At 48.8% G+C, this 21,210-nt stretch overlaps 1 protein-coding gene across 1 annotated transcript in view; it reads left to right on the forward strand.

Moving 5' to 3' along the window:
* SEC11A (SEC11 homolog A, signal peptidase complex subunit) overlaps positions 1-12,509 on the forward strand; it is a 156,355-nt gene extending 143,846 nt beyond the window's left edge. Inside the window, exon 6 of the mRNA XM_086958407.1 lies at positions 11,960-12,509. Within this exon, the coding sequence (XP_086814533.1) occupies positions 11,960-12,010 (51 nt within the window). The 3' untranslated portion in view covers positions 12,011-12,509. The remainder of the gene's footprint in view (positions 1-11,959) is intronic.
* The last annotated feature ends 8,701 nt before the right edge of the window (positions 12,510-21,210 follow it).

Raw genomic sequence — 21,210 nt, forward strand, 5'->3', positions numbered from 1 at the left:
GACTTACGTTCATGAATGACTCTTGGCTGGTGAAAGGCACCTTTAGAAGATAGTTTCATAAACCAGCTGAAAGGCCTGAATGAATGTCATGGTTATGGATTAGCTGATTTCATCTTTGTACACCAGTGATTTTTTTCAAACATTTATTTAATTTTGAAATCCTCCTTGTCAACCTTAAAATCCTATGTGGAGTTATGTTTAGTTCAGTAATCTATTCAACCTGATGCTTTAATCTTTTGGCTGGCCATTAATGGTGGAGGCATAAATTCCAACCCAGAAGCTATTGTCAAATTTTCAACTGCACTGCGGTATATTGGTCAGATTAGGAAATTATTTTTAGGGTTTTTTCCTAGGGTTCATTTTTCTCCTCCTTTTGTGTCCCCTGGAGATGTTTTCTCTAGGGCATCTGCTACTGTCTGGATAAACCAAGCGAAATCTGCTTTTTCTCTTCCAGGGGATCCTCATCAATAGTCATAAGCATTAGAATATTCCCGCCCATGCGCGGGACCCCGGAAACAATATATTATATGTGCCCCACATATACATATACATATATATATAAATATATATATATAAAAATAAGCAATTGCAGCCAAATAAAACAGTAGAGCTGGAATATGCTGTGAAGAATTTCCACCATACATGTGTATTAGCATTAGAAACATGATAAACAACACCAATGCTTGTTTAGAAACTGTTTTAATGCTTAGAAAACAGCAGAAATTCTTATAAGACACTGTAAGCATATACAGCTCCCAGGCTGCATTGCAAATACCCAGTCTAAAAAGACTGAAAAGCTAACCCTGTGGCTGCATGTACCAAAACTGACGCTGTGCCTTTAAGGCACCTCTGCCCCTAGCTTCCCATCATGCCTCAGGGGTTACAGTTAGGTCAGTTGTTCTTTCCGGCTCCTTCAGGAAGGACCCTGGATACACAGCTCCACAGTTTTTTCTGCCTTTTCAGTCAGAAAAGCTTCTAAAGAACATTTTTTTGATTTACTTTGACTTTTTTACATCAGGGTCAAGTAAATAACTGCTTAGCAGTCGAATTTTTGTGAGGTTTTCCTGTCAGGATGCCTTCATTATTCGATGATTGCCCTTCTTGTGGCCACAAGAAGGCAAAAACGGACTCTCATGAGGTCTGTATTTTATGCTTGCCAGAAGATCACGATCCAAAGGACTGTTCTCATTATCAAAACCTGTCTGACAGAACTTTAAAGGACAGGGAGAGGAACAGGCTCTATGGTTTGGCCCAAAGATCCATGAGGGGAAGATCTACAGAGAGGAAGAGTTCAAAGAGACCCAGAACTCCCTCCAAAGGCAAGTCAGAGCGTCCATCGACCTCAGCGCCGGGCTCGGCGCTGAAAAAACAACATCTGATGAAAAAATCGAAGGATAAAGCTCCGTCGACGTCGGGACCGGCGTCGACGAGGAAATCGTCGTCGAAAAGAAAATCACCGACGACGAAGAAAGCTCCGCCGTCGTCAACTAGGCGACGATCGGCGTCGAGAGAAGCCACGAGATCTCCGTCGACGAGAAGATCGACGTCAAGACGTAAGTCAACTCCGCCGCCGTCAACCAGGCGACGGTCGGCGTCGAGAGACAGAATACACTCGCCGTCGTCTCAACGTCGACAGGCTTCGAAGAGTGTTACACCTCCGCCGAAGTCTCCACGGAGGCGCTCGGCGTCGAGGAGCAAGAGCCCCCTCGGACGATCGTCGTCGAGGAAGGGATCATCGTCGAAGACGTGTCGGCGCTCGACGTCGAGGATGTCCGATCCTCCGCCGTCGCCACATGCCAGGTCGACATCGAGGGCTTCGTCGACGACAGGACGTCGAAGACCATCTCCGTCGCCGACAGACCAACGTCGGTCGACGTCGAGACCTCCGTCGACGGCAGGGCAACGCCGTTCGATGTCAAGACCTCCGTCGACGGCAGGGCAACGCCGCTCGACGTCGAGACCACCGTCGACGGCAGGGCAACGCCGTTCGACGTCGAGACCTCCGTCGAAGGCGGGACGACGCCGTTCGACGTCGAGGGAGAAGACACCGTCAGCGGCTCGACATCACAGGTCGACGTCGAGAGAACACGGGTCATCATCGAGGCGTTCGACGTCGAAGATTATCACTCCGTCGACGCCGCAGAGGCGTCCAACGTCAAGGGAAAGACTTCTAAGACGCCCACCAACACCGGTGAGACGAAAATCCCCTTCAGTGCCTTCGACTATTTTGGTGACCCAATCGGCTTCTCACCATTCCTCCTCAAGGGCCTCTAGCTCATCGAGGTCCACTTCCAGGAGTAGAAGTCCGTTGCCCCAGCGAAAGATAACACTCTCGCCAAGATGGTATGCTCCTTTGCACACGTGGAAGGATTCTGGAGCGACGGAGAGGCTGCACAGATATGTAAGCCCACACCACAGGTCACCTCTTCAGAGACTGATAGAAGAGGCAGACAGACAGAGTCCTATCAGGCACCAATCACGCTCTCGGGAGAGGAGAGCGGAAAGGTCGCATACCCCCAGGGTCTCCCGATCACCACGGAGAGAGCATCCCAGATCTCCAACGCCGAGAAGGGAGAAACGAACTGAGAGGTCGAGATCTCCACGAAGAGAGCGTCGGAGAGAATCACGTTCTCCTCGAAGGGAAGACCGACCAAGAAGATCGCCAGTGAGGAAGGAAAAATCTCACCACAGGAGAAGGAGAACACCATCAACCTCCTCCTCATCTTCTTTAAGATCTTCTAAAAGGGACTACTCCCCAACGCTGGCAGACAGCCCTCACTCCAGAGCTTCCCCGCTTGACGACGTCAACACATACCTGGACGTTCTTCAAAGGGGCGCTCAAAAACTTCAAATAGAAATGACTGTACCAGAAGTTTCCACTACTGTAATTTTTGAGACCCTTCGGCACAAATCATATTCACGGCCTTTGCTCCCATTGGTTCCAGGGATAATGGACCCAATCAAGGAGGTCTTCCTCACGCCAGCTACAATCAGGGCGGTTCCGGCACGTATCCAGAAAAAGTATAGGCCGGCCGACTCGGATCCAATCTTTGTTAAAGGGGAGCCTGCGGCGGACTCTGTTATCGTAGTCTCAGCTAGGAAGAATCACGCAGTCGCACCCTCTTCTTCAGTTCCTCCTGACAAGGACAGCAAGACCCAAGATTCTTGGGGACGCAGAGTGTGCAGCACAGCAGCTTCATCACTGAAAGTCTCTAGTGCCTCAGCGCTTCTCGGCAGATATGATAGAGCACTGTGGGACTCCATGGAACGATTCAAAGAGAAATTGCCCAAGGAGGACCAGAAGGACTTTGAGGAAACAGTGACGGAGGGCTGTTTGGTGGCAAACCAAATGATCAGTTCATCCGCAGATAACGCACTCCTAGCAGGACATACCTACTCGCATGGGGTTTGCGCGAGAAGATCTTCTTGGTTGCGGTTGACGGGTCTAAAACCAGATGCCCAACAACGCATCCTCAATCTGCCCTTCTCAGGATCTTCACTCTTTGGGGAGCATGCCGATCAGGAAATGACCCGCATGAAAACCGAATTGGACACGGTGAAGGCGGTTGGTCTGGAAAAGAAGAAAGAGCCGTTCAAGCGACGCTTCAAGACCACCAAGTACCGGGGAGGCCAACAGAGGGTTCAAACCCCTCAATGGTCTCAGAACAAGCCACAAGGGAAGACACAATACAGAGGAGGAAAATCGGGCAGAGGCAGAGGCGGTCATCATCAGTCCTCGGCCACGCCCAGAGGAGGCAAGGCCTGAGCAGTGGCTTCCTCTGGCGCCGTTACCCACTCCAGTGGGAGGAAGTGCTTCGCAACACCTGGAAGAGTGGGTCAGCATCACAAAAGATCAGTGGGTGCTGAATATACTGCGCAATGGATATGCGCTACGTTTCCGGAAGAGACCACAACCGATTCCTCCAAAAAAGACTCGCTCGTACCATCTAAACCTCCTCAAAAGGGAGGTGAGCGTCCTCTTACAGAAAAACGCAATCGAAGAGGTACCCCCATCCCAAAGGGGGAGAGGAGTGTACTCAAGGTATTTTCTAGTCCCCAAAAGAGACCAAGAGGACAAGTTCAGACCGATTCTAGATCTTCGGACCCTCAACAAAGTGGTGGTCAAAGAGAAGTTTCGCATGCTGGCACTTCATCAGATATGTCCTCATCTACGAAGTGGAGATTGGATGTGTTCGGTGGATTTACAGGACGCGTACTTCCACATTCCTATCACACCAGGTCATCGGAAGTACTTGAGGTTTCTGGTAGGGAACAATCATTATCAGTACAAAGTACTTCCGTTCGGTCTGAAATCCGCACCAAGGGTGTTCACCAAATGCATGGCAGTGGTAGCGGCATGTCTACACAAAAAAGGTCTTTTTGTGTACCCATATCTAGACGACTGGCTCCTGAAGAGCCAGTCCCCTCATCAAACCACCAAAGACTGTCGTCTGTGTCTTCAACAACTACACAGGCTTGGGCTCCACGTGAACACAGAAAAGTCAGTCCTGCATCCCACGCAAACCATCCACTATCTGGGAGCAGTCCTAGACACAAATTTAGGAAGAGCGTTTCCTTCGCAGGAGAGACTATCTTCCATGGAGCAGAAATGCAGAAAGTTACTTTAGTTTCCTCGTCCAAAGGTGCGAGAAGTAGCGTCTCTACTTGGCTCCATGGCGTCCTGCATCTTCCTAATTCCAAACGCCAGGTTGAGGATGCGTCCTCTTCAAGAGTCTGTGGAAGACCAGTGGGACCAAGCGACTGGAGATTGGGAGGATCGAATCATCCTGTCTCAAGCAGCACTGTCCTCAATACAGTGGTGGACTCGCCCTCGGAATGTCTTGCAGGGAGTCCCTTTTCAGCAGCCTCTTCCTTCGATGTCTGTGGTAACGGACGCATCTCTGGAAGGTTGGGGTGCTCACATGGGTCGTCTTCAGATTCAGGGTCGCTGGTCGACCAACCTTCAGACATACCATATCAACATGCTGGAACTTCGAGCAGTTCATCTGGCGCTCAAAGCGTTCCTTCCAGCAATCACAACGGACAAGATCTTGGTTCAGACGGACAACACTACAACAATGTTCTATCTGAACAAGCAGGGAGGAACACGGTCTCGCCCTCTGTCTCAGGAGGCCCAAGCCATATGGCACTGGCTTCTGGCTCGGGGACTGTCGGTGGTGGCAGTACACCTTCCAGGCGAGCTAAACACAAAGGCGGACGCACTCAGCAGGCACTTCGAAGATCAGCCAGACTGGGTGCTAAACGACGAAGTAGTCGAAGAACTCTTCCGTTGCTGGGGCCGTCCAGACATAGATTTATTCGCGGACGACGAAAACGCCAAATGCCACGCCTTCGCGTCCAGGTTCCACCGACCAGGGACACAAGGGAACGCTCTCCTGCTGGAGTGGACAGGAATGTTCGCCTATGCGTTTCCTCCTCTGGCTCTGATTCCGAAGGTGGTGGCCAAGCTCATCAGATCGAGCATGGACATGATCCTAGTTGCTCCGGATTGGCCACGGCAATGGTGGTATCCAGACCTATTACATCTGTCGCTGTGTCCACACAGACGTCTGCCATGCAGACCAGACCTGTTGAGCAAAATGAACGGGAGGATCCTGCATCCCAACCTCCCGTCACTGAACCTGACTGCATGGCGCCTGAGGTCTTGCAATACGGACACTTAAATCTGCCTCCGGAATGTATGAATATTTTAAAAGAGGCAAAGAGGCCTTCCACTAGGGCGTCTTATGCATTCAAGTGGAAGAGATTTTTCATTTGGTGTAGGGACCATGGCTTTGATCCCACCACAGGACAAGAAGAGGTAGTCCTCCCTTACCTACTTTACTTAGCGACATCAGGGTTGAAATACGCTTCTATCAGGGTTCACCTATCTGCCATAGTAGCGTACAGAAAATCACCTACGCAAACATCGTTTTTTCAGGTCCCAGTGGTTAAGGATTTCCTTCAGGGATTAAAGAAGGTCTATCCCCCTGTGAGAAATCCTTCTCCTCCCTGGGAGTTGAACCTGGTTCTCTCCAGGCTGATGTCTGCACCGTTTGAACCTATACACAAGGCCTCCTTGCAGCATCTCACTTGGAAGGCGGCCTTCTTGGTGGCAATAACCTCTGCTCGCAGGGTTAGCGAGATTCAAGCACTCTGCACCAAGGAACCCTACACTGTGTTTCACCACAACAGAGTGGTAATGAGGGCTCACCCTTCTTTCCTTCCAAAAGTGGTATCGGATTTTCATATAAACCAGACGATTACCCTTCCTTCGTTCTTTCCTAACCCATCGACCCCAGCTGAGAGGTCGTTGCACTCGTTAGATCTTAAACGGGTGCTAAAGTTTTACCTAGAAAGAACAAAAGGCACCAGGAAGACAGACCAACTCTTTGTCAATTATGGGTCAATGAGGACCGGGTTTGCAGCAGCCAAGAGGTCCATCTCCAGATGGATTGTCTCATGTATCAAACTAGCATACCAGCTGGCTGGCAAACCTTTGTTACAATCACCCAAAGCTCATTCCACTAGAGGGAAGGCAGCCACAACAGCATTTTTACATGACATTCCCATGTCAGAAATTTGCAAGGCTGCGACATGGAAATCAGTCCATACCTTTACAAGGCATTATTGCCTAGAGTCTGATTCCAGAGCGGATTCTCAAGTAGGGCAAGCCTCCTTGAGAAACCTATTTGGGTAGAATAAGGCCTATTTTTTGGGGCCTACGAATGTGAATGTTACCTGTTGATTCCTTTGCCCGCGGGGATGAGGTGAGGCTCGCTACTCTATTCTAATGCTTATGACTATTGATGAGGATCCCCTGGAAGAGAAGGATTAGTTACTTACCTGTAATCCTAGTTCTCTTCCAGGGGTATCCTCATCAAAGTCATAAGCAACCCTCCCGCCTCCCCGGGCAAAGGACTTTGTTTATTAAGTAGGAGATGTTTTAACCTGTTATTACCATGGTTTTGTTTTCAGTCTCCGAAAAGAACAACTGACCTAACTGTAACCCCTGAGGCATGATGGGAAGCTAGGGGCAGAGGTGCCTTAAAGGCACAGCGTCAGTTTTGGTACATGCAGCCACAGGGTTAGCTTTTCAGTCTTTTTAGACTGGGTATTTGCAATGCAGCCTGGGAGCTGTATATGCTTACAGTGTCTTATAAGAATTTCTGCTGTTTTCTAAGCATTAAAACAGTTTCTAAACAAGCATTGGTGTTGTTTATCATGTTTCTAATGCTAATACACATGTATGGTGGAAATTCTTCACAGCATATTCCAGCTCTACTGTTTTATTTGGCTGCAATTGCTTATTTTTATATATATATATTTATATATATATGTATATGTATATGTGGGGCACATATAATATATTGTTTCCGGGGTCCCGCGCATGGGCGGGAATATTCTAATGCTTATGACTTTGATGAGGATACCCCTGGAAGAGAACTAGGATTACAGGTAAGTAACTAATCCAAATCATCCCTCCTCTATACCTTAATCTTTGCAATGTAATGTTTACCGTTACGTAATTATGGCAGCTGCCACCTCCATTGGTGTAATTTCTTCCAAGGAGAAAGCCTCAAAGAGGAGAGGAAACACATGGCTGTATATTACAAATGGAGGAAGACATTTCATGTCCAGCGCCTCTGATGTCTGCACCACTGACAAAATCCTTATTTGTTCCCCCCAAGTTAAGGTTTATGTCTTTGTACAGTCAAGGGCCCCAGACAGTAGGCTCTGTAGATAACTGGATTAAATGCATGTCATTGGAGTGTGTACATGAAAAAAACAAAAACAAGGCAAAACTCGGTACATACAGGCCTAGATTATTTCACATACATTTGTCTGTGCTTTGGACTAGAAAAACACAAAGTTTAGAAATTAGATGGAAGCATACTTGTTTCACTTGGCTGGCTTATACACCAATTCCTCCAGTATACGCAGTTGAAACTAACATTTGATTTTGAGTTTGTTCTTTATCCAGCCTTTTGCACTGTCTGAATACCTTTCTTTGTCTGTTTCGGAAACAACAACAAATACCTATAATTGCTTGTTATGGAAATAACAAAGTATTTTCCTTCATAGGATTATTATACCACACTACAACTCAACTGTTAGCATGGCTTCCGTGGCCTGGGCAACAATGCGTGTTAGTGCCAACCAGTTATAGAAGGCAGCTATTATGTAACATGCAGCAGTTCATCCACACTCTGATACATAATAAATAAATTATTTAAAACAGCCATGGATTCCCAGGCTAAGAGTGGGGACTATTAGAAAGGCATTTCTATGAGATATTCTAATTCTGGAAAGCTGTAGGTTATGAATTTCTGTTTCATTCCCCGTCAACTGCCTGTTACTCTGTGGCCCTGCAGCTGAGTCAGGATTTAGGAAACCCATTAAAAATTGACTTGTGTGCCAAGAACTCTACTCCTTAGCCTAGAATTAAGACTTTAGAAACAGGACTTTAGCCGGTCATTTGCTTCAGGATATTTGATGTTAATCCAATGAAGGCAGATTTTCTCGCTCCTCCATAGAGGTCTTGCTGTTTCAGTTGGACTGATCTGCTAGGAAATCGGTTGACATTGAACTCCAGTGGTAAATTGGAATCTTACATCCTCCCCTGAACACATCTGGTAGGCAACTTGAGTCAGAGAGAACCGATTCCAAACATCTGCCACTTCCTCAGGGTTTCTTTTTTTTCCCTTCAAACTGATTTGACCTGGTCGAAGAACCTTCATACTGTTAAAATATCACTTGAGTTATATTATGCCTATTTGTAAAGAGCACTATGAACAGCGAGAATATCCTGTTGCTGAGCAAGTGCGTGTGCCTAGCCCTGCCTAGGGTAAGTTGGTTAACTGAAAAGGCGAGTCTGCAGCTTCTTGATAAACTCAACAAGAGAGGAGGGAGAGACTTTAATGTGGAGTGGGAGACTGTTCCATGCTTTATCTGTCCTCTCGATCTGATTCTGTGTATGCTTGGAGTGTGAGTGTGGGCAGGAGTCAAGTGGAGGCATCTGTGTGGTTAGTGCAATGAGATGCGATAATCAGATCGGGGGCCTAAGTTGTATAGTGTCTTGAATGAGTGTGTGAGGAGTTGGAAATTGGCACGTTTGTGTATCTGGTGCCAGTGTAGCTCCCTGAGGTGTGCTATGATGCAAGTTCTGTGTGAAAAGTTGAGGATGAGCTTGGCTGCGGAGTTGTGGATAGAAGTCTTCTGGTGAGTTGCTGGTTGATCAAGCATAAAGATTCTTCCTGTACTCCGACTTGTTGGTGACTTGGTCATGAGTTGAGGGTTTTTCTGGTGTTACTTGGGAGCTGTTCGAGGATTTTCCTCAGTATATTTAGGATGTGGAAGCAGGATGCAGTGACCGCATTGACTTGTACTTTCAAGCCCAGTTTGCTGTTGATGATAATTCAGAAGTTCCTTGAGTTAGCTAGAGTTTGGCTGGCCACCAGTTGGAGACTCATGGGGAAGCGGTCATGCCGAAGATCACTACGTCTGTCTTCTCTGTGAGGAGCTTGAAACATTTGAATTTCACCCAGTTAGCGACTTCAGTTATGCAGGTATGAGCTTGTTTCAGGTGTTGTGAGTCTCATCTGAGTGGGAGAGTGTGAGTTGTGTGTTGTTGGCGTAAGGGAGGATATTGATGATGTATGCACAGATGACATTACCCAGAGGAACATTGTGCATTGATGAGAGTGGGGCTGAGTGATCAACCTTGATGCACTCGGCAGATGAGTTTGCAGGCTTCTGACACACAAGGAGCCTGGCTGACAGCTAGTGTTGTATCAATTAAGAAGGAGCAGATCCAGTGAGCGAGGCCCTTGGGTGCCAATGTTGTGCAGGCACCTCATGAGTATTGGCAGTAAGAGCACGGCAAATGCTGGATAGAGGTTGATGAGAATGAGGGCTGCCATGGATACACAGCATCATGCAGATGTCTTCTGTGAGAGTGATGAGTTCTGTTTCTGTCCTGTGCTTGGGCCTGAATCTGGACTTCGTGTTGTAGAAGAGCTGGTGGTTGCTGAGGTAGTCAGTGAGGCATTAGTTAATTATTTTCTGTAAGAACGTGGCTGGGAATGGTAGGAGGGAAATGGGTCTGTAGTTGGAGACTGTTGCTGGGCCAGTCGATGTTTTCTTGAGCAGGGGCGTGATAGTGCTGGGTATTTACCTGATTTGATGGAGGTAATGAGGGTGGGTCTTAGAGCTGATTGTAGGAGTCCTTTGGTGAAGGCATGGTGGGAGGGGTAAGGATAAGATTGAGCCCCTGAATGGGTGATCTTCATGGTAGTGGCGGTGGTCCAAGCAGTCAGGGTACGTTCTTTGACCTTGATGGAAAGTAGAGTTGCAATGGTACAGTTGAGGGTCGAAGTTGCAGTTTATGAAGATTTTGTTACAGAAGAATTCGGACAGCATGTTGCAAAACATTTTGTGAGTGATTGATGTTGCTGGAGGTGGCAGGAGGAGTGGTGAAATCTTTGATGGCAAAGATTTTCTTACTGCTGTTTGTGCCAAGGTTGGTGCGGTCTGCAAGAGCTGTGCACTTGGTGTTCGTATCTGCTAGTGGTAGCATCTTAGGGTGTATTTGAAGATGTCTTTAGCCATTGTTTCCTAGCATGTTCACCATTTGTGCTCCTGATACTGACAAAGGCTGTCCAGGTCATAGTTGTGGGCTTGTTGACTGTGATGTTGCTGATTGATGAGACAATCAGGTGTAATAGGTATCTGGTGGTGAGGGTGAGTTCCGTAACTTGCTGAGTAAGGCTTAGTTTCTGAAGTTTTTCTAGGAGGGCTGTAGAGTTTGGGTTGGTGCTGTCTTCTAAGTGAAAGTTGAGGTCTCTGAGGTGTCTGAGGGTGCTGGTGTTGAGTATGGTTGCGACTAAGTCTGTCATAGTGTTGCCATACCGTTACAGGGTCCTGTTGTTCAGCATACGAGTGTTTAGCCCAGAGAGAACTTAGCTGTGATGCGTAACTTGAACCTGTGATGTTTCATGTAGTGATGGGGCGTCTTTGTAGGTGGTGCAGCTGATGGTGTCTTTGAATATGATGGCAACTTCGCCTTCGGGTTTGTGCTGACTTGCCTGGTTATCTTGTAGCAGGCCGGGATGACTGTAGTGAAGTCCACAGCAAAGGTTTGATTCAGCCATATTTTCATGAAGTGATAGTTCGGAGCATGGTTGTACAATAGGTTCCATATTTGGCGAGTGAGCGTGTGTTGAGGAGCATGCATCTGAATGTGGCATGTTTAATGGGTGGTGTTTGGTCTCTGTGAGCATGAGCTGGTTTTTGTGAGTATGAGCGAGTGAGATGCTGTTGGTGCTGGAGTGGTGGGTGTAGAAGAGTGGATGAAAACTTGCAGGAGGCACATGGGAACGCTTCCTCCGTGTTGTGTGGTACAGTATTGCAGCAGGGCCCCAAGCGGCAGCCAGGGTTGAAAGCACAGCAGAATAACGGTGGGAGAGGACCAGTATTTCTAGCGCTAGGCGTGGTCCAGGCGCAGACTGACTTGTCTTCGTAGCCACTTAGGGGCACCCTCTGCAAGAAATAGGTCCTGGGAGAGCACAATACCCAAAATTCTGAATAGATTTATTGACCTTAAGTCTATTGTTCACAGGTGCAAATTGCAGAATAATTTTTCTGTCTTGCTCTTTAAAATAATGCAGATAATTGGTATTTAAGATTTTTATTTTATGGTTTTGAATCAGAATACATCTGCTTGGCAGTGTACAGTTGACTCAACTCCGTTGTCTGTTGAGGTCGTTTCATGAATTCACCACCATCACCTCTGTTCGCTGCCAAAATGTAGAAATGTTTAAAGAAGATGGGGGTTATTAAGCTACAGTTTTCTACCGTGTGCAGTGTCTAAATATTAGTTTTGATTTAGGTTACTGATGTATTTCGTATTATCCATATCCCAAATACGATTACATTTCCTTTTCTGTTTCCTTTACAGTATGCCGTCCTCTTTTTACTGGGGCTGTTTGTGCTGGTCCACAGAGAATAACGATCGAGCCGTAAATCTTCTGAAAGGACGTGCCCTGTGCTTTTGGCCACAGAGCACTGCAGAAACCGATGGTCCATAACATGTATTGAACAAAGATTTTTATGCTTTTTTGCAGCACAGGTTTTATGATTTATTTTAATTTTTTTTTACACACGCGTATATATTTCGGCAGGTTTTATTTTGTAATATGGATTACAGTATTTAAAACGTACTCCTTTGTGACTCTGTTTAGCTGTTTTTGTACATCAGTCAAATGTTTTATATTAAAAGTTAAAAGCCAAAGCCTTCGGTGTTTGTACTTAGAAGCCCAGCTTCCCTTCCCTGAAGTGCCTACCCGAGAGTATTCTTGTATGTAAGTTAATGCTGTAGCTATTAACCTGTGTAAACCTGCCTGGTTTTTTTGCCTCCTGACAGTGTCGATGGTGCTGTCCCAAAGTGCAGTCTCGAGACGCTGCACATTTTTTTCCGTAAACTTGAATAAAGTAATTTCCATATCGTGTCCGAGGATCCGTGATGCCTTTTTTGCTGCTTTTAGAGCATCCGACGCTTGCTGTTAGCCACTCTAAAGGGGCTTCCAGTCCATCCGTCGGAACTCTTTGATGGAAAGAAAGGCTTGTCTGTGTTTTATGATTTAATTATGCTAATAATTTCAGGAAATGAATTAAGCAGTCCTTTTTTGCTGAAGGGGTATTTATTAAAATGCCAGCTGCTTGTTAGGCCTTTTCCCGCCAGTGCATATAAATCCTTCTTTTTAATATGATCACGTCTTAAGTTTGCACACGTTATGCAAAGTAAGCAAACTGTTACTTGTGAGGTCAAAGTCACAGCTGCTACACGTTAAGGAACATTTTTGTTTTCTTAAAGGAATCAACTATTTTAGAAAGAGGTGGAGAGGGGGAACTCGATAGGACACTCAAGTATAGTACTGGTTGTGAGAGAGAAAAGCATAACCTGAAGTGTCATCAGTTCTGACCATTGGATGTCTGTTACTTTACGCCATCATCTACTACAGGCCTTGGAAATTCCTTTCACACTTGTGAAAATATTTCCTACTGATATAAGTTGATCTTCTGAATCCACAACCAGTGCTGGGCTGGCCTTTGTTTCCGATAGGTATTTCCCATGTGACTTGAGCCTTTGGAGGCTGCATTTGAAAGCTCAGGGCCGTTGCTGGTGCCTGTGCCATTAAACCTAGTTTTGCAGCGTGAATCTTTCTGGATTCACTGTACTGTGCATTATTCCGCTTTCTAGTGGTTCGTTCCGGAATCAGTCTTTTCACTTTTTTTTTTTTCGTAGCCCAGGTTTGCCTCGACGTCTCATCTTTTGGTGTCCTTTCTGTGGCGTCGGCACCCTTCCTGCGGAAGCACCCACCTTTGGGTGCCATCTTCAGATTCTTTTTTCTGCCGTTGGGTCTGGATCGTCACTGAGACGTTCCAGAGTTTTTGGAGAAAGAAGGAAAAGACTGAAATCTACAGGAAAAGTTCGGAGAATACATCCAGAAACAAGACCACTGAGCTGGGACGACGGTGAAGGAGGAGAACATCGAAGGCTTCGACGTCCAGCGGAGAATGCGCACCCAGGGGCCCCCTGAGTGCAGGAATGGACAAGACCCCGTTCAAATTCGTACACAATTGCCACCTCTGCCGGTCTGTCGAACACGAGAGCAAGGATTGCAACGCCTGCTCCGTCTTCACCTCGAAGACCCTCTGGGTGAGAGAGAGGCAGAGGAGAGCCAACTACAGCATGCAACGCCAAGGTCAACCTCCGTCGCTTCGAGACTTGGGCCTTTCCAGTGAGGAAGAAGACAACATCGCCGAAGAAGCAGATGACTTCACGGTCGTAGAGACCGATAAGAAAACATCAAAAGAGGTAGGCGAGACGTCAACCCCTGAAGCCCCGACAGACTCTTGTAAGCCTGAGTCAGACTCTCGAAAAACAGAGTCTAAGTCCACGGAAGGAGCACTGGCGCCGAAAATTTCGACGGCTGCAGCTGCATCCAAGGACAAACAGCCCAGCGGATCCTTCGAAAAGGACTCCAAGACGACGAAAACACAAGAAAAACCAAGGCCGTCAAACCACGTCCCCGAAAAGGTGTGTTCGACACCGAAAGAAAAGGACCGAAGGCGACTTCAACGTCTACGTTGAAGAGATCGTCCGAAACACTCGACGCCGAGATGGAAAGGAAAAAGAGAAGGCTTGAGGCCGAAATGGATAACATCCTGCAAAGGAAAAGAGAATTCGACGAGCGGATGAAGAGGTTTACCATCCCGTCGAAGCCGACGACGATCATCGAGGTCAAGGATGAAGAAGAGTTAGACGCCGAAGAGCCACCGAAAACTCCAGTGCCCCAAGAACACCAAGAGGAAGAGCGCCTATACTATGACGAGGAAGACCAGCACACAAGTTTGGACTCTGCATCCTCGGTGGCGTAAGACCTGGATTGGCAGGACCTTGACGCTGAAAGCCCGTAAGAGGCCGTGGAGATGTATCCTTCGAGGCCTTCGCCGCCAGATGACATTGGTATCTACCACATGGTCATCAGGAACGCGGCAACAGCTTATGGAGTGGAACTGGAGGGAAAAAAAACAAAAGCCTGCTTCCTCTTAAAGACCCTGCTCCCCACTCAAACCAGGAGTCAATTCCTCCCCATGCTACCAAGTGTCCTGGACCAGGTGAGGGAGGCATTGAAAGAACCAGCAATCTGCTGGTCTGTCACACCTAGGACAGAGAAGAAATGCAAACACTCCTCGAAGGATCTTTCTTACATCCGGGGATCCGTCACAGCTGACTCCATCATTGCAGCAACAGCCAGAAAAAGGGCCAACGTTCCCACAAACTCAGGCCCACCACCAGACAAAGAGAGTAAGAGGATAGACCTCACTGGAAGGAAAATAGAGAGGAATGCAGCAGTACACTGGCGCATTGCCAACTCTTATGCCCTACTCAACAGACATACGTACCAGCATTGGAAGGAGGTCGAGCAACTGCTCAAACACCTCCCTGAGCAATACCAAAAGAGGGCAACACACCTGGTGGAGGAAGGCAAGAATATAGCAAACCCATGCCTTAAATCAGCCCTGGATGCGGCAGAAAACCACAGGCTCATGATGATCGGGGTCACAGAGAGAAGGCATGCCTGGCTGAGGATCTCAGACTTCAAGCCGGATGCACAGAATAACATTCTGAACACCCCTTCAATGGAGAAACGCTTTTCAGAGCACCAGTGGATGAGAAACTCACCCAACTCAAAACAGAAAATGAAACTGCAAGGTCCATGGGGGCCTTGCCATTCAGAGGAAGGAGAAGAGGCACACCGATACAGAGGCCAAACGGAAGAGGGGGCAACCAGCCGGGAACGTCACACCAGACATTTCAGCAGGTCTACCAGGGCGACAATCAAGCACAGCAGGGCCAGGAAAAGCAAACCTGGCAATACCAGCCTGGGGCCAGTACTTTCACGGGAGGGCAAATGGACTAGGGCAAACAAGAAGAGGGGGCCAGCAACCCACCTCAAAGTGACTCTGCACCACCAAGTGTGCCCACCCACACGACACCTCTATGGGAGGGGCACAACAAAGTCAACAAAAAAGGGTTACACAGACTAAAAATCAACAAACCTGTAACACCAGTAGGAGGCAGACTAAAACACTTCTTCGAGGAATGGAAGAAAATAACAGACAAATGGATACTGAACATCATACAGTTTGGATACTGCATAGAACTGGAAAAGAAACTGCCAAACAGGAAACCAAAAAGAAAAGCGCGCTCAGCATAAGAACTAGCGCTACTCAGAGGAAGCACAAGAACTCCTCCGCAAAGAAGCCATAGAAACCGTACCATTCAAAGAAAGAAACAACGGAAACTACCTCCTCGTACCAAAGGTGGACGAAACGTTAAGACCCATGCTGGACCTATGGTTCCTAAACCAATACATAAGAACACAAAAATTCAAGATGACCTCTCTACAAGAAGTCATTCCTCAGATAAGGGACGGTAACTTTGTCTACCATAGACCTAAAAGACGCCTACCTACACATTCCCATGAACAGACAGTACAAACATCTACTGAAATTTGCCATCGACAAAGCACACTACCAGTTCGCTGCCCTGGCCTTCGGACTAAAATCCGCACCAAGTGCCTCGCAGCTGTGGCAGCGCACCTAAGGAAGAAAGGCATCCATGTATACCCCTACCTCAATGCAATGAACATGCATAGCAGGTCACAAAAACGCCAACAGACCTGGGATTCTCAATACACTGTTAGAAATCCTCAATGGACCAGAAGTGAAAATCTTCTTAGGCGCACAGATCAACACCATAAAGAGCAAAGTGTTCCCCAGCGACAAGAGACTGCTTGCCATGCTGAAGGCATCGCGTCAGTACCAGAAGGGGCAAGCTCTGACAGCGAGCTAGATCATGGGGATGATGGCGTCCTGCATACACCTAGTCCCCAATATACGGCTACACATGAGACCACTCCAGGAATGGCTGCAACAACAATGGTCACAAGCTACAGGGAGTTGGGAAGATCTAGTGGTTGTAACGCACACAGTGCAAGAGGAGATAGCGTGATGGAACAAGCTGGCTAACACACCCATTCAAGACATATGCCTGGCTGCAACATGGGCTTCAGTGCACACGTTCTCTAAGCACTACTGCGTTAATATACAAATGAACAAGGAAGCACAAGTAGGATAGAAAGTGCTTCAACATATATTCAACAACCAATGCTCATCTTCCACCCATCTGCCACAAACATAACAAACCGCTACAAAGTCTATGAACAGCATAGTGAATCCAGAAAGATTCACACAGCAAAATGAATAGTTTCTTACCTGTCGGTGTAGTTTTGCAGCTTGAAGATCTTTCTGGATTCACTAGCGAACCCACCCACCTCCGCCAGAAAGATGAAGCAGGAGAAGAAAGTGGAAATACAAGGACAATATACAAACAGACACCTTAAGAGACAAAGTGGAAATTAATTTACTTTCAAGGAAGAACTTGAAAACATCGCAAAAGTATTCACGAACACAAGAAAAAAAGAATCCGAAGATGGCGCCCAAAGGTGGGAGCTTCCGCAGGAAGCGTGCCGACGTCACAGGAAGGACACCAAAAGGTGGGACGTCGACGCCCACCTGGGCTATGAAAAAAAAGGAGAGAGAAAAAAACTACGATTTCGGACCCAACCACTAAACAGCGGAATAATGCACAGCATAGTGAATTTGGAAAGATCCTAAAGCTGCAAAACTACACCGACAGGTAATAAACTATTTGTTCCCTATGGTTGATTTCAGCAGGTACAGGGGTCATCAGGAGAGCTTGACAGAGAAGTAGGTACAGAGAAAGTTATCAGAGATATAGATCAGAGCAGTGGCGATTCCTCCATGGGGGCGTTTGGGCGCCGCCCCCCCTGCTTTCTCGCCGTGCGAGAAGGCAGAAACAAATGGTAGTTATTTATAATTTTAGAGTTACTTGAGCCTCAGGGCAGGGGGAGTGGTTTAGGGGAGTGGCTTGCCCACTGTTGTTAATACGGACTGTTTGGACAGCCTGAGAGGCTGTCCAAACAGACAGTATTAGCAACAGTGGGCAAGCCGCTCCCCCCTGCCACCTCCCACTCTCCGTTCTCTGCAGCATACAGACTGAGAGAAATGACGCTGTTGGGGCAGCTGGCCGAACCAATCAGCGCTGGCTGCGGTGGAGGGGAGGGAGGCTGCCTGCAGCCTTCCTGTTGACGAGAGCCCATACCAAGTCAGACACATTCAAAATCCAGGACGGAAGTCTGCAGTTTCGGGAGTCAGCGCGGGAAGCCAAGGTAAGTTTTTTTTTTTTCAAAACCGTATTTATTGAGAGTTCAAGCAAGTATCAATACAGCTCTCCACAGTCAGGAGGAGACTGTCAACAGTATGCAGGTAATGGCATGACGGTGAACCCAGATTTTTAGAAAACAAACCCCATCCCACCCATCCCCAAAAATACCCTTCAACACCCTTCCCCAACTACCCACCCCTTATCCCACCCTAGCCCAGTGCACGTGTTCACAGAGTAGCAACATTAGATGGAAAGCAATGGAGGTGTCGGCCAACAACCTAAGGTACAGGGTCCACATCAGGAGGCAGCACATCATCAATGTCAATCGGGGGGTCAAGAGTAAGCCCCTTGTAGTCCGCCCACCGTTTCCAAATTTTGTAATGCTTTCGGGGACACCCCCTGGCTTCAAAGACAGGCAGTTCCAGTGAGAAAGTCCAATCCCGCCTTCCATGCGCCGAGTGGGGGGGCACGTTCACTTTTCCAGGCCTGAGCCAGATCTCGCTTGGCCACCACTAGCCCCAATAGCAAAAGATGTCGCTTGTAGATGTTGCCCCCAACGTTCTCCAGGACATGAAGGAGGCCCAATCTAGGGGTACGGGGAAGGTCCCACCCCAACACTTCTGACAGGCAGTCCCAGACCCCAGCCCAGAATCTGGTCAATCTCCCACAAGACCACACTGTGTGGAAGAGCGTCCCCCTTTCAGTACCACTTTCAGTACCACACCTCAGGCACTCCGGAGCGGCTATAAGGCCCGCTCGCCACAGTCATTCTCTAGTATAATATGCCCTGTGAAGGTATTTCAATTGAATAAATCTAAGACGGACGGCTATAGCAGCCCCACGGGGGGATTCAAGGGCCTCACGCCAGTCATCCTCATCCAAGGGGCCAACATCATTCTCCCAGGAGGCCTTCAATGTTAAGAGGGAAGGGGAGCAGTGCGTAACCAGGGAGCGGAATATCTGAGACCTTCTTGTCGCCCAGGTCCCCCATTAAGAGTTTCGCTTCAATGGGACTGAAGTCGGGGAGTTGATCTAAGCCCACCAGGCTAGGGCCGAGGGCATGGCGGAACTGGAGGTACCGGAAGAATTGGGACTTAGGCATATTAAATTCAGAGCTAAGGTCCTGAAAGGACTTAAGTGTAGCTCCAGTGAGGACATGACCGAGGGACGAAATCCCGATCGCATCCCAGCCGCCAAATCCGGACAGGGACGCCAGCGCCGGAAGCAAACCATTATGCCATAACGCGGTCTCGGCGGTCAGCCTGCCCCACCAACCCATACGGTGCAAAGCTTGCCGCCAGATCGCGAAGACCACCTGGGTGACTCTCGGCAGCGTCCTCCTCCGTCTGGCCGAGTATAGTAAGGTGTGGAGTGTGGCACCCCCCATCAGAGAGTATTCTAAAGCATAAGCCGGATCGCTACGGTCTCCATACCACCACTCGTTGAGCACTTGGAGGTGGGAGGCCTGGTAGTAGGACAGAAGATCCGTGGAAGCCAAACCGCCGCAGTATGTAGAGAGAAAGCATGTACGCAGTGCCACCCTGGTGGCACCCCCGGCCCACAAAAACCGGCCCAGCACTGAGTTTACACGTCGGAACCACTGCGGGTCTATTCTGTATGGATGATTCTGCAGTTGATAGAGAAGCCGTGGCAGGGCTACCATCTTGAATATGGCCGATCGGCCATAGATATTAAGGGGCATGCGCGTCCAAGTCTTGACGTCCATCTGAACCCTATCCCACACTGGCTGCACGTTCCGATCCCACGCCACCGTAACCGAGGCCGAGAGGAAGACGCCCAAATATTTCATGCCATCGACTGCCACCTGAAGGGTCGCGGCCCCCGGGCATGTCACCATTCACCCCCCAACACCCACAGGGTCGATTTGCGTGTATTGAGAAAGAGCCCCGATGCTTGACCAAACTCCCGCATCATCTCAAGTATGCGAGGGCCCGTGCGATGCAAGTCAGTCATAAAGAAAAGAACGTCATCCGCATACAAGGCTATGCGATCAGAGTGGTCTGCCCCCCATACAAAGCCCCGATAAAGTGCATCCCGGCGCACTCTGGCGGCCAGAGGCTCCATGGCCAGCGCGAAAAGGTATGGGGAGAGGGGACATCCCTGACAAGTGCCCCTGGTAACGGGAAACCACTCGGAAATCGCCCCAGAGACACGCACCGAGGCAGTTACATCCGTATAAAGCAATTTCACATAGGAGATGAACACGGGCCCCAGATTGAGTAGTGGCAGAAGGGTAAAGAGATAGGTCCAGCTAACCGAATCAAACGCACTATCAATGTCCGCAAGCAACAGCGCTGCCTGATCCCCGGTTGCCCCCACCGCGTCTATCGCGGCCTGCGCACGCCGAATGTTGTGTCTCGTCGCCCGGTGCGGCATAAAGCCCGCCTGATCCGGGTGGACAAGGTCCGAGATATGAGGAAGTAGGCGGTTCGCGAGTGCTTTGGCCAGGAGCTTGGCTTCAAAATTGATGAGGGATATAGGACGATAGGACTCATGACGGTCAGGGGGTCTGCCCGGCTTTTGGAAGACCACAATTTTGGCGTGACGCCAGTCCGGGGGCAGGCTGCCACGCTCCCGCGCCAGTTCCAACGCCCGCCTGTAATGTGGCCCGAGTTGCAAGTGGAATTTCCTATAGAATTCGCTGGGGAACCCGCTCGGCCCCGGTGCTTTACCCACATTAAGTTGACCCAGCGCGTCGCCCAATTCCTCGGCCGTCAGGGTGAGATCTAAGGCATCTCGTACGTCATCCGAGACTGCATGAGGAGGGACCTCCGCGAGGAACCCCTCTATGCCCTCGGGGGAAAGGCTCTCCCGAGAGGAGTACTGTTGCGCGCAATAGCGCGCAAAGCTCGCCGCGAGGATCGCAGGGTCCGTTATCACTACTCCTGCGTCGTCAATAAGCCCCGGCAAGGTGATCGGTTGCAGAGTCTGCTTACAAAGCCTGTGGAGCATGGTGCAATACTTGTCTCCCCACTGGTACACCCTACTACGCGTAGCCAGCCACGCCTGGCGAGCCTCATCCAGCAAGACCGAGGAATAAGACTGCTGTTCTTGTAGAAGCAGCCGCAGTGTTCTGTCATCAGCCACTTCTCCGTATCGCGTCTCCAGCACCTCCACCCGCTCCGCCGCTGTAACAATACTTTCCTGCCGAGTCTGGCGAGCGGAAGCGCACCAGGCGATGTCAACACTCCTCAAGGCGGGCTTCATAGCCTCCCAAACCGTCACCGCGTCCACCCCCTCGTTGCGGTTATCCTGCCAATAGCGGGCAATCGCACTGCGCATATGTTGGGAGTAAGCCGGTCGCTGTAGATGCCACGTGGACATCCGCCACCGGAACGGTTGGCGTGCCTTACAGAGATCAATCTGAACCG

The sequence above is a fragment of the Lissotriton vulgaris genome, chromosome 2_1 (assembly GCF_964263255.1).
Source record: "Lissotriton vulgaris chromosome 2_1, aLisVul1.2, whole genome shotgun sequence".
NCBI classification, from domain to species: Eukaryota; Metazoa; Chordata; class Amphibia; order Caudata; family Salamandridae; genus Lissotriton; species Lissotriton vulgaris.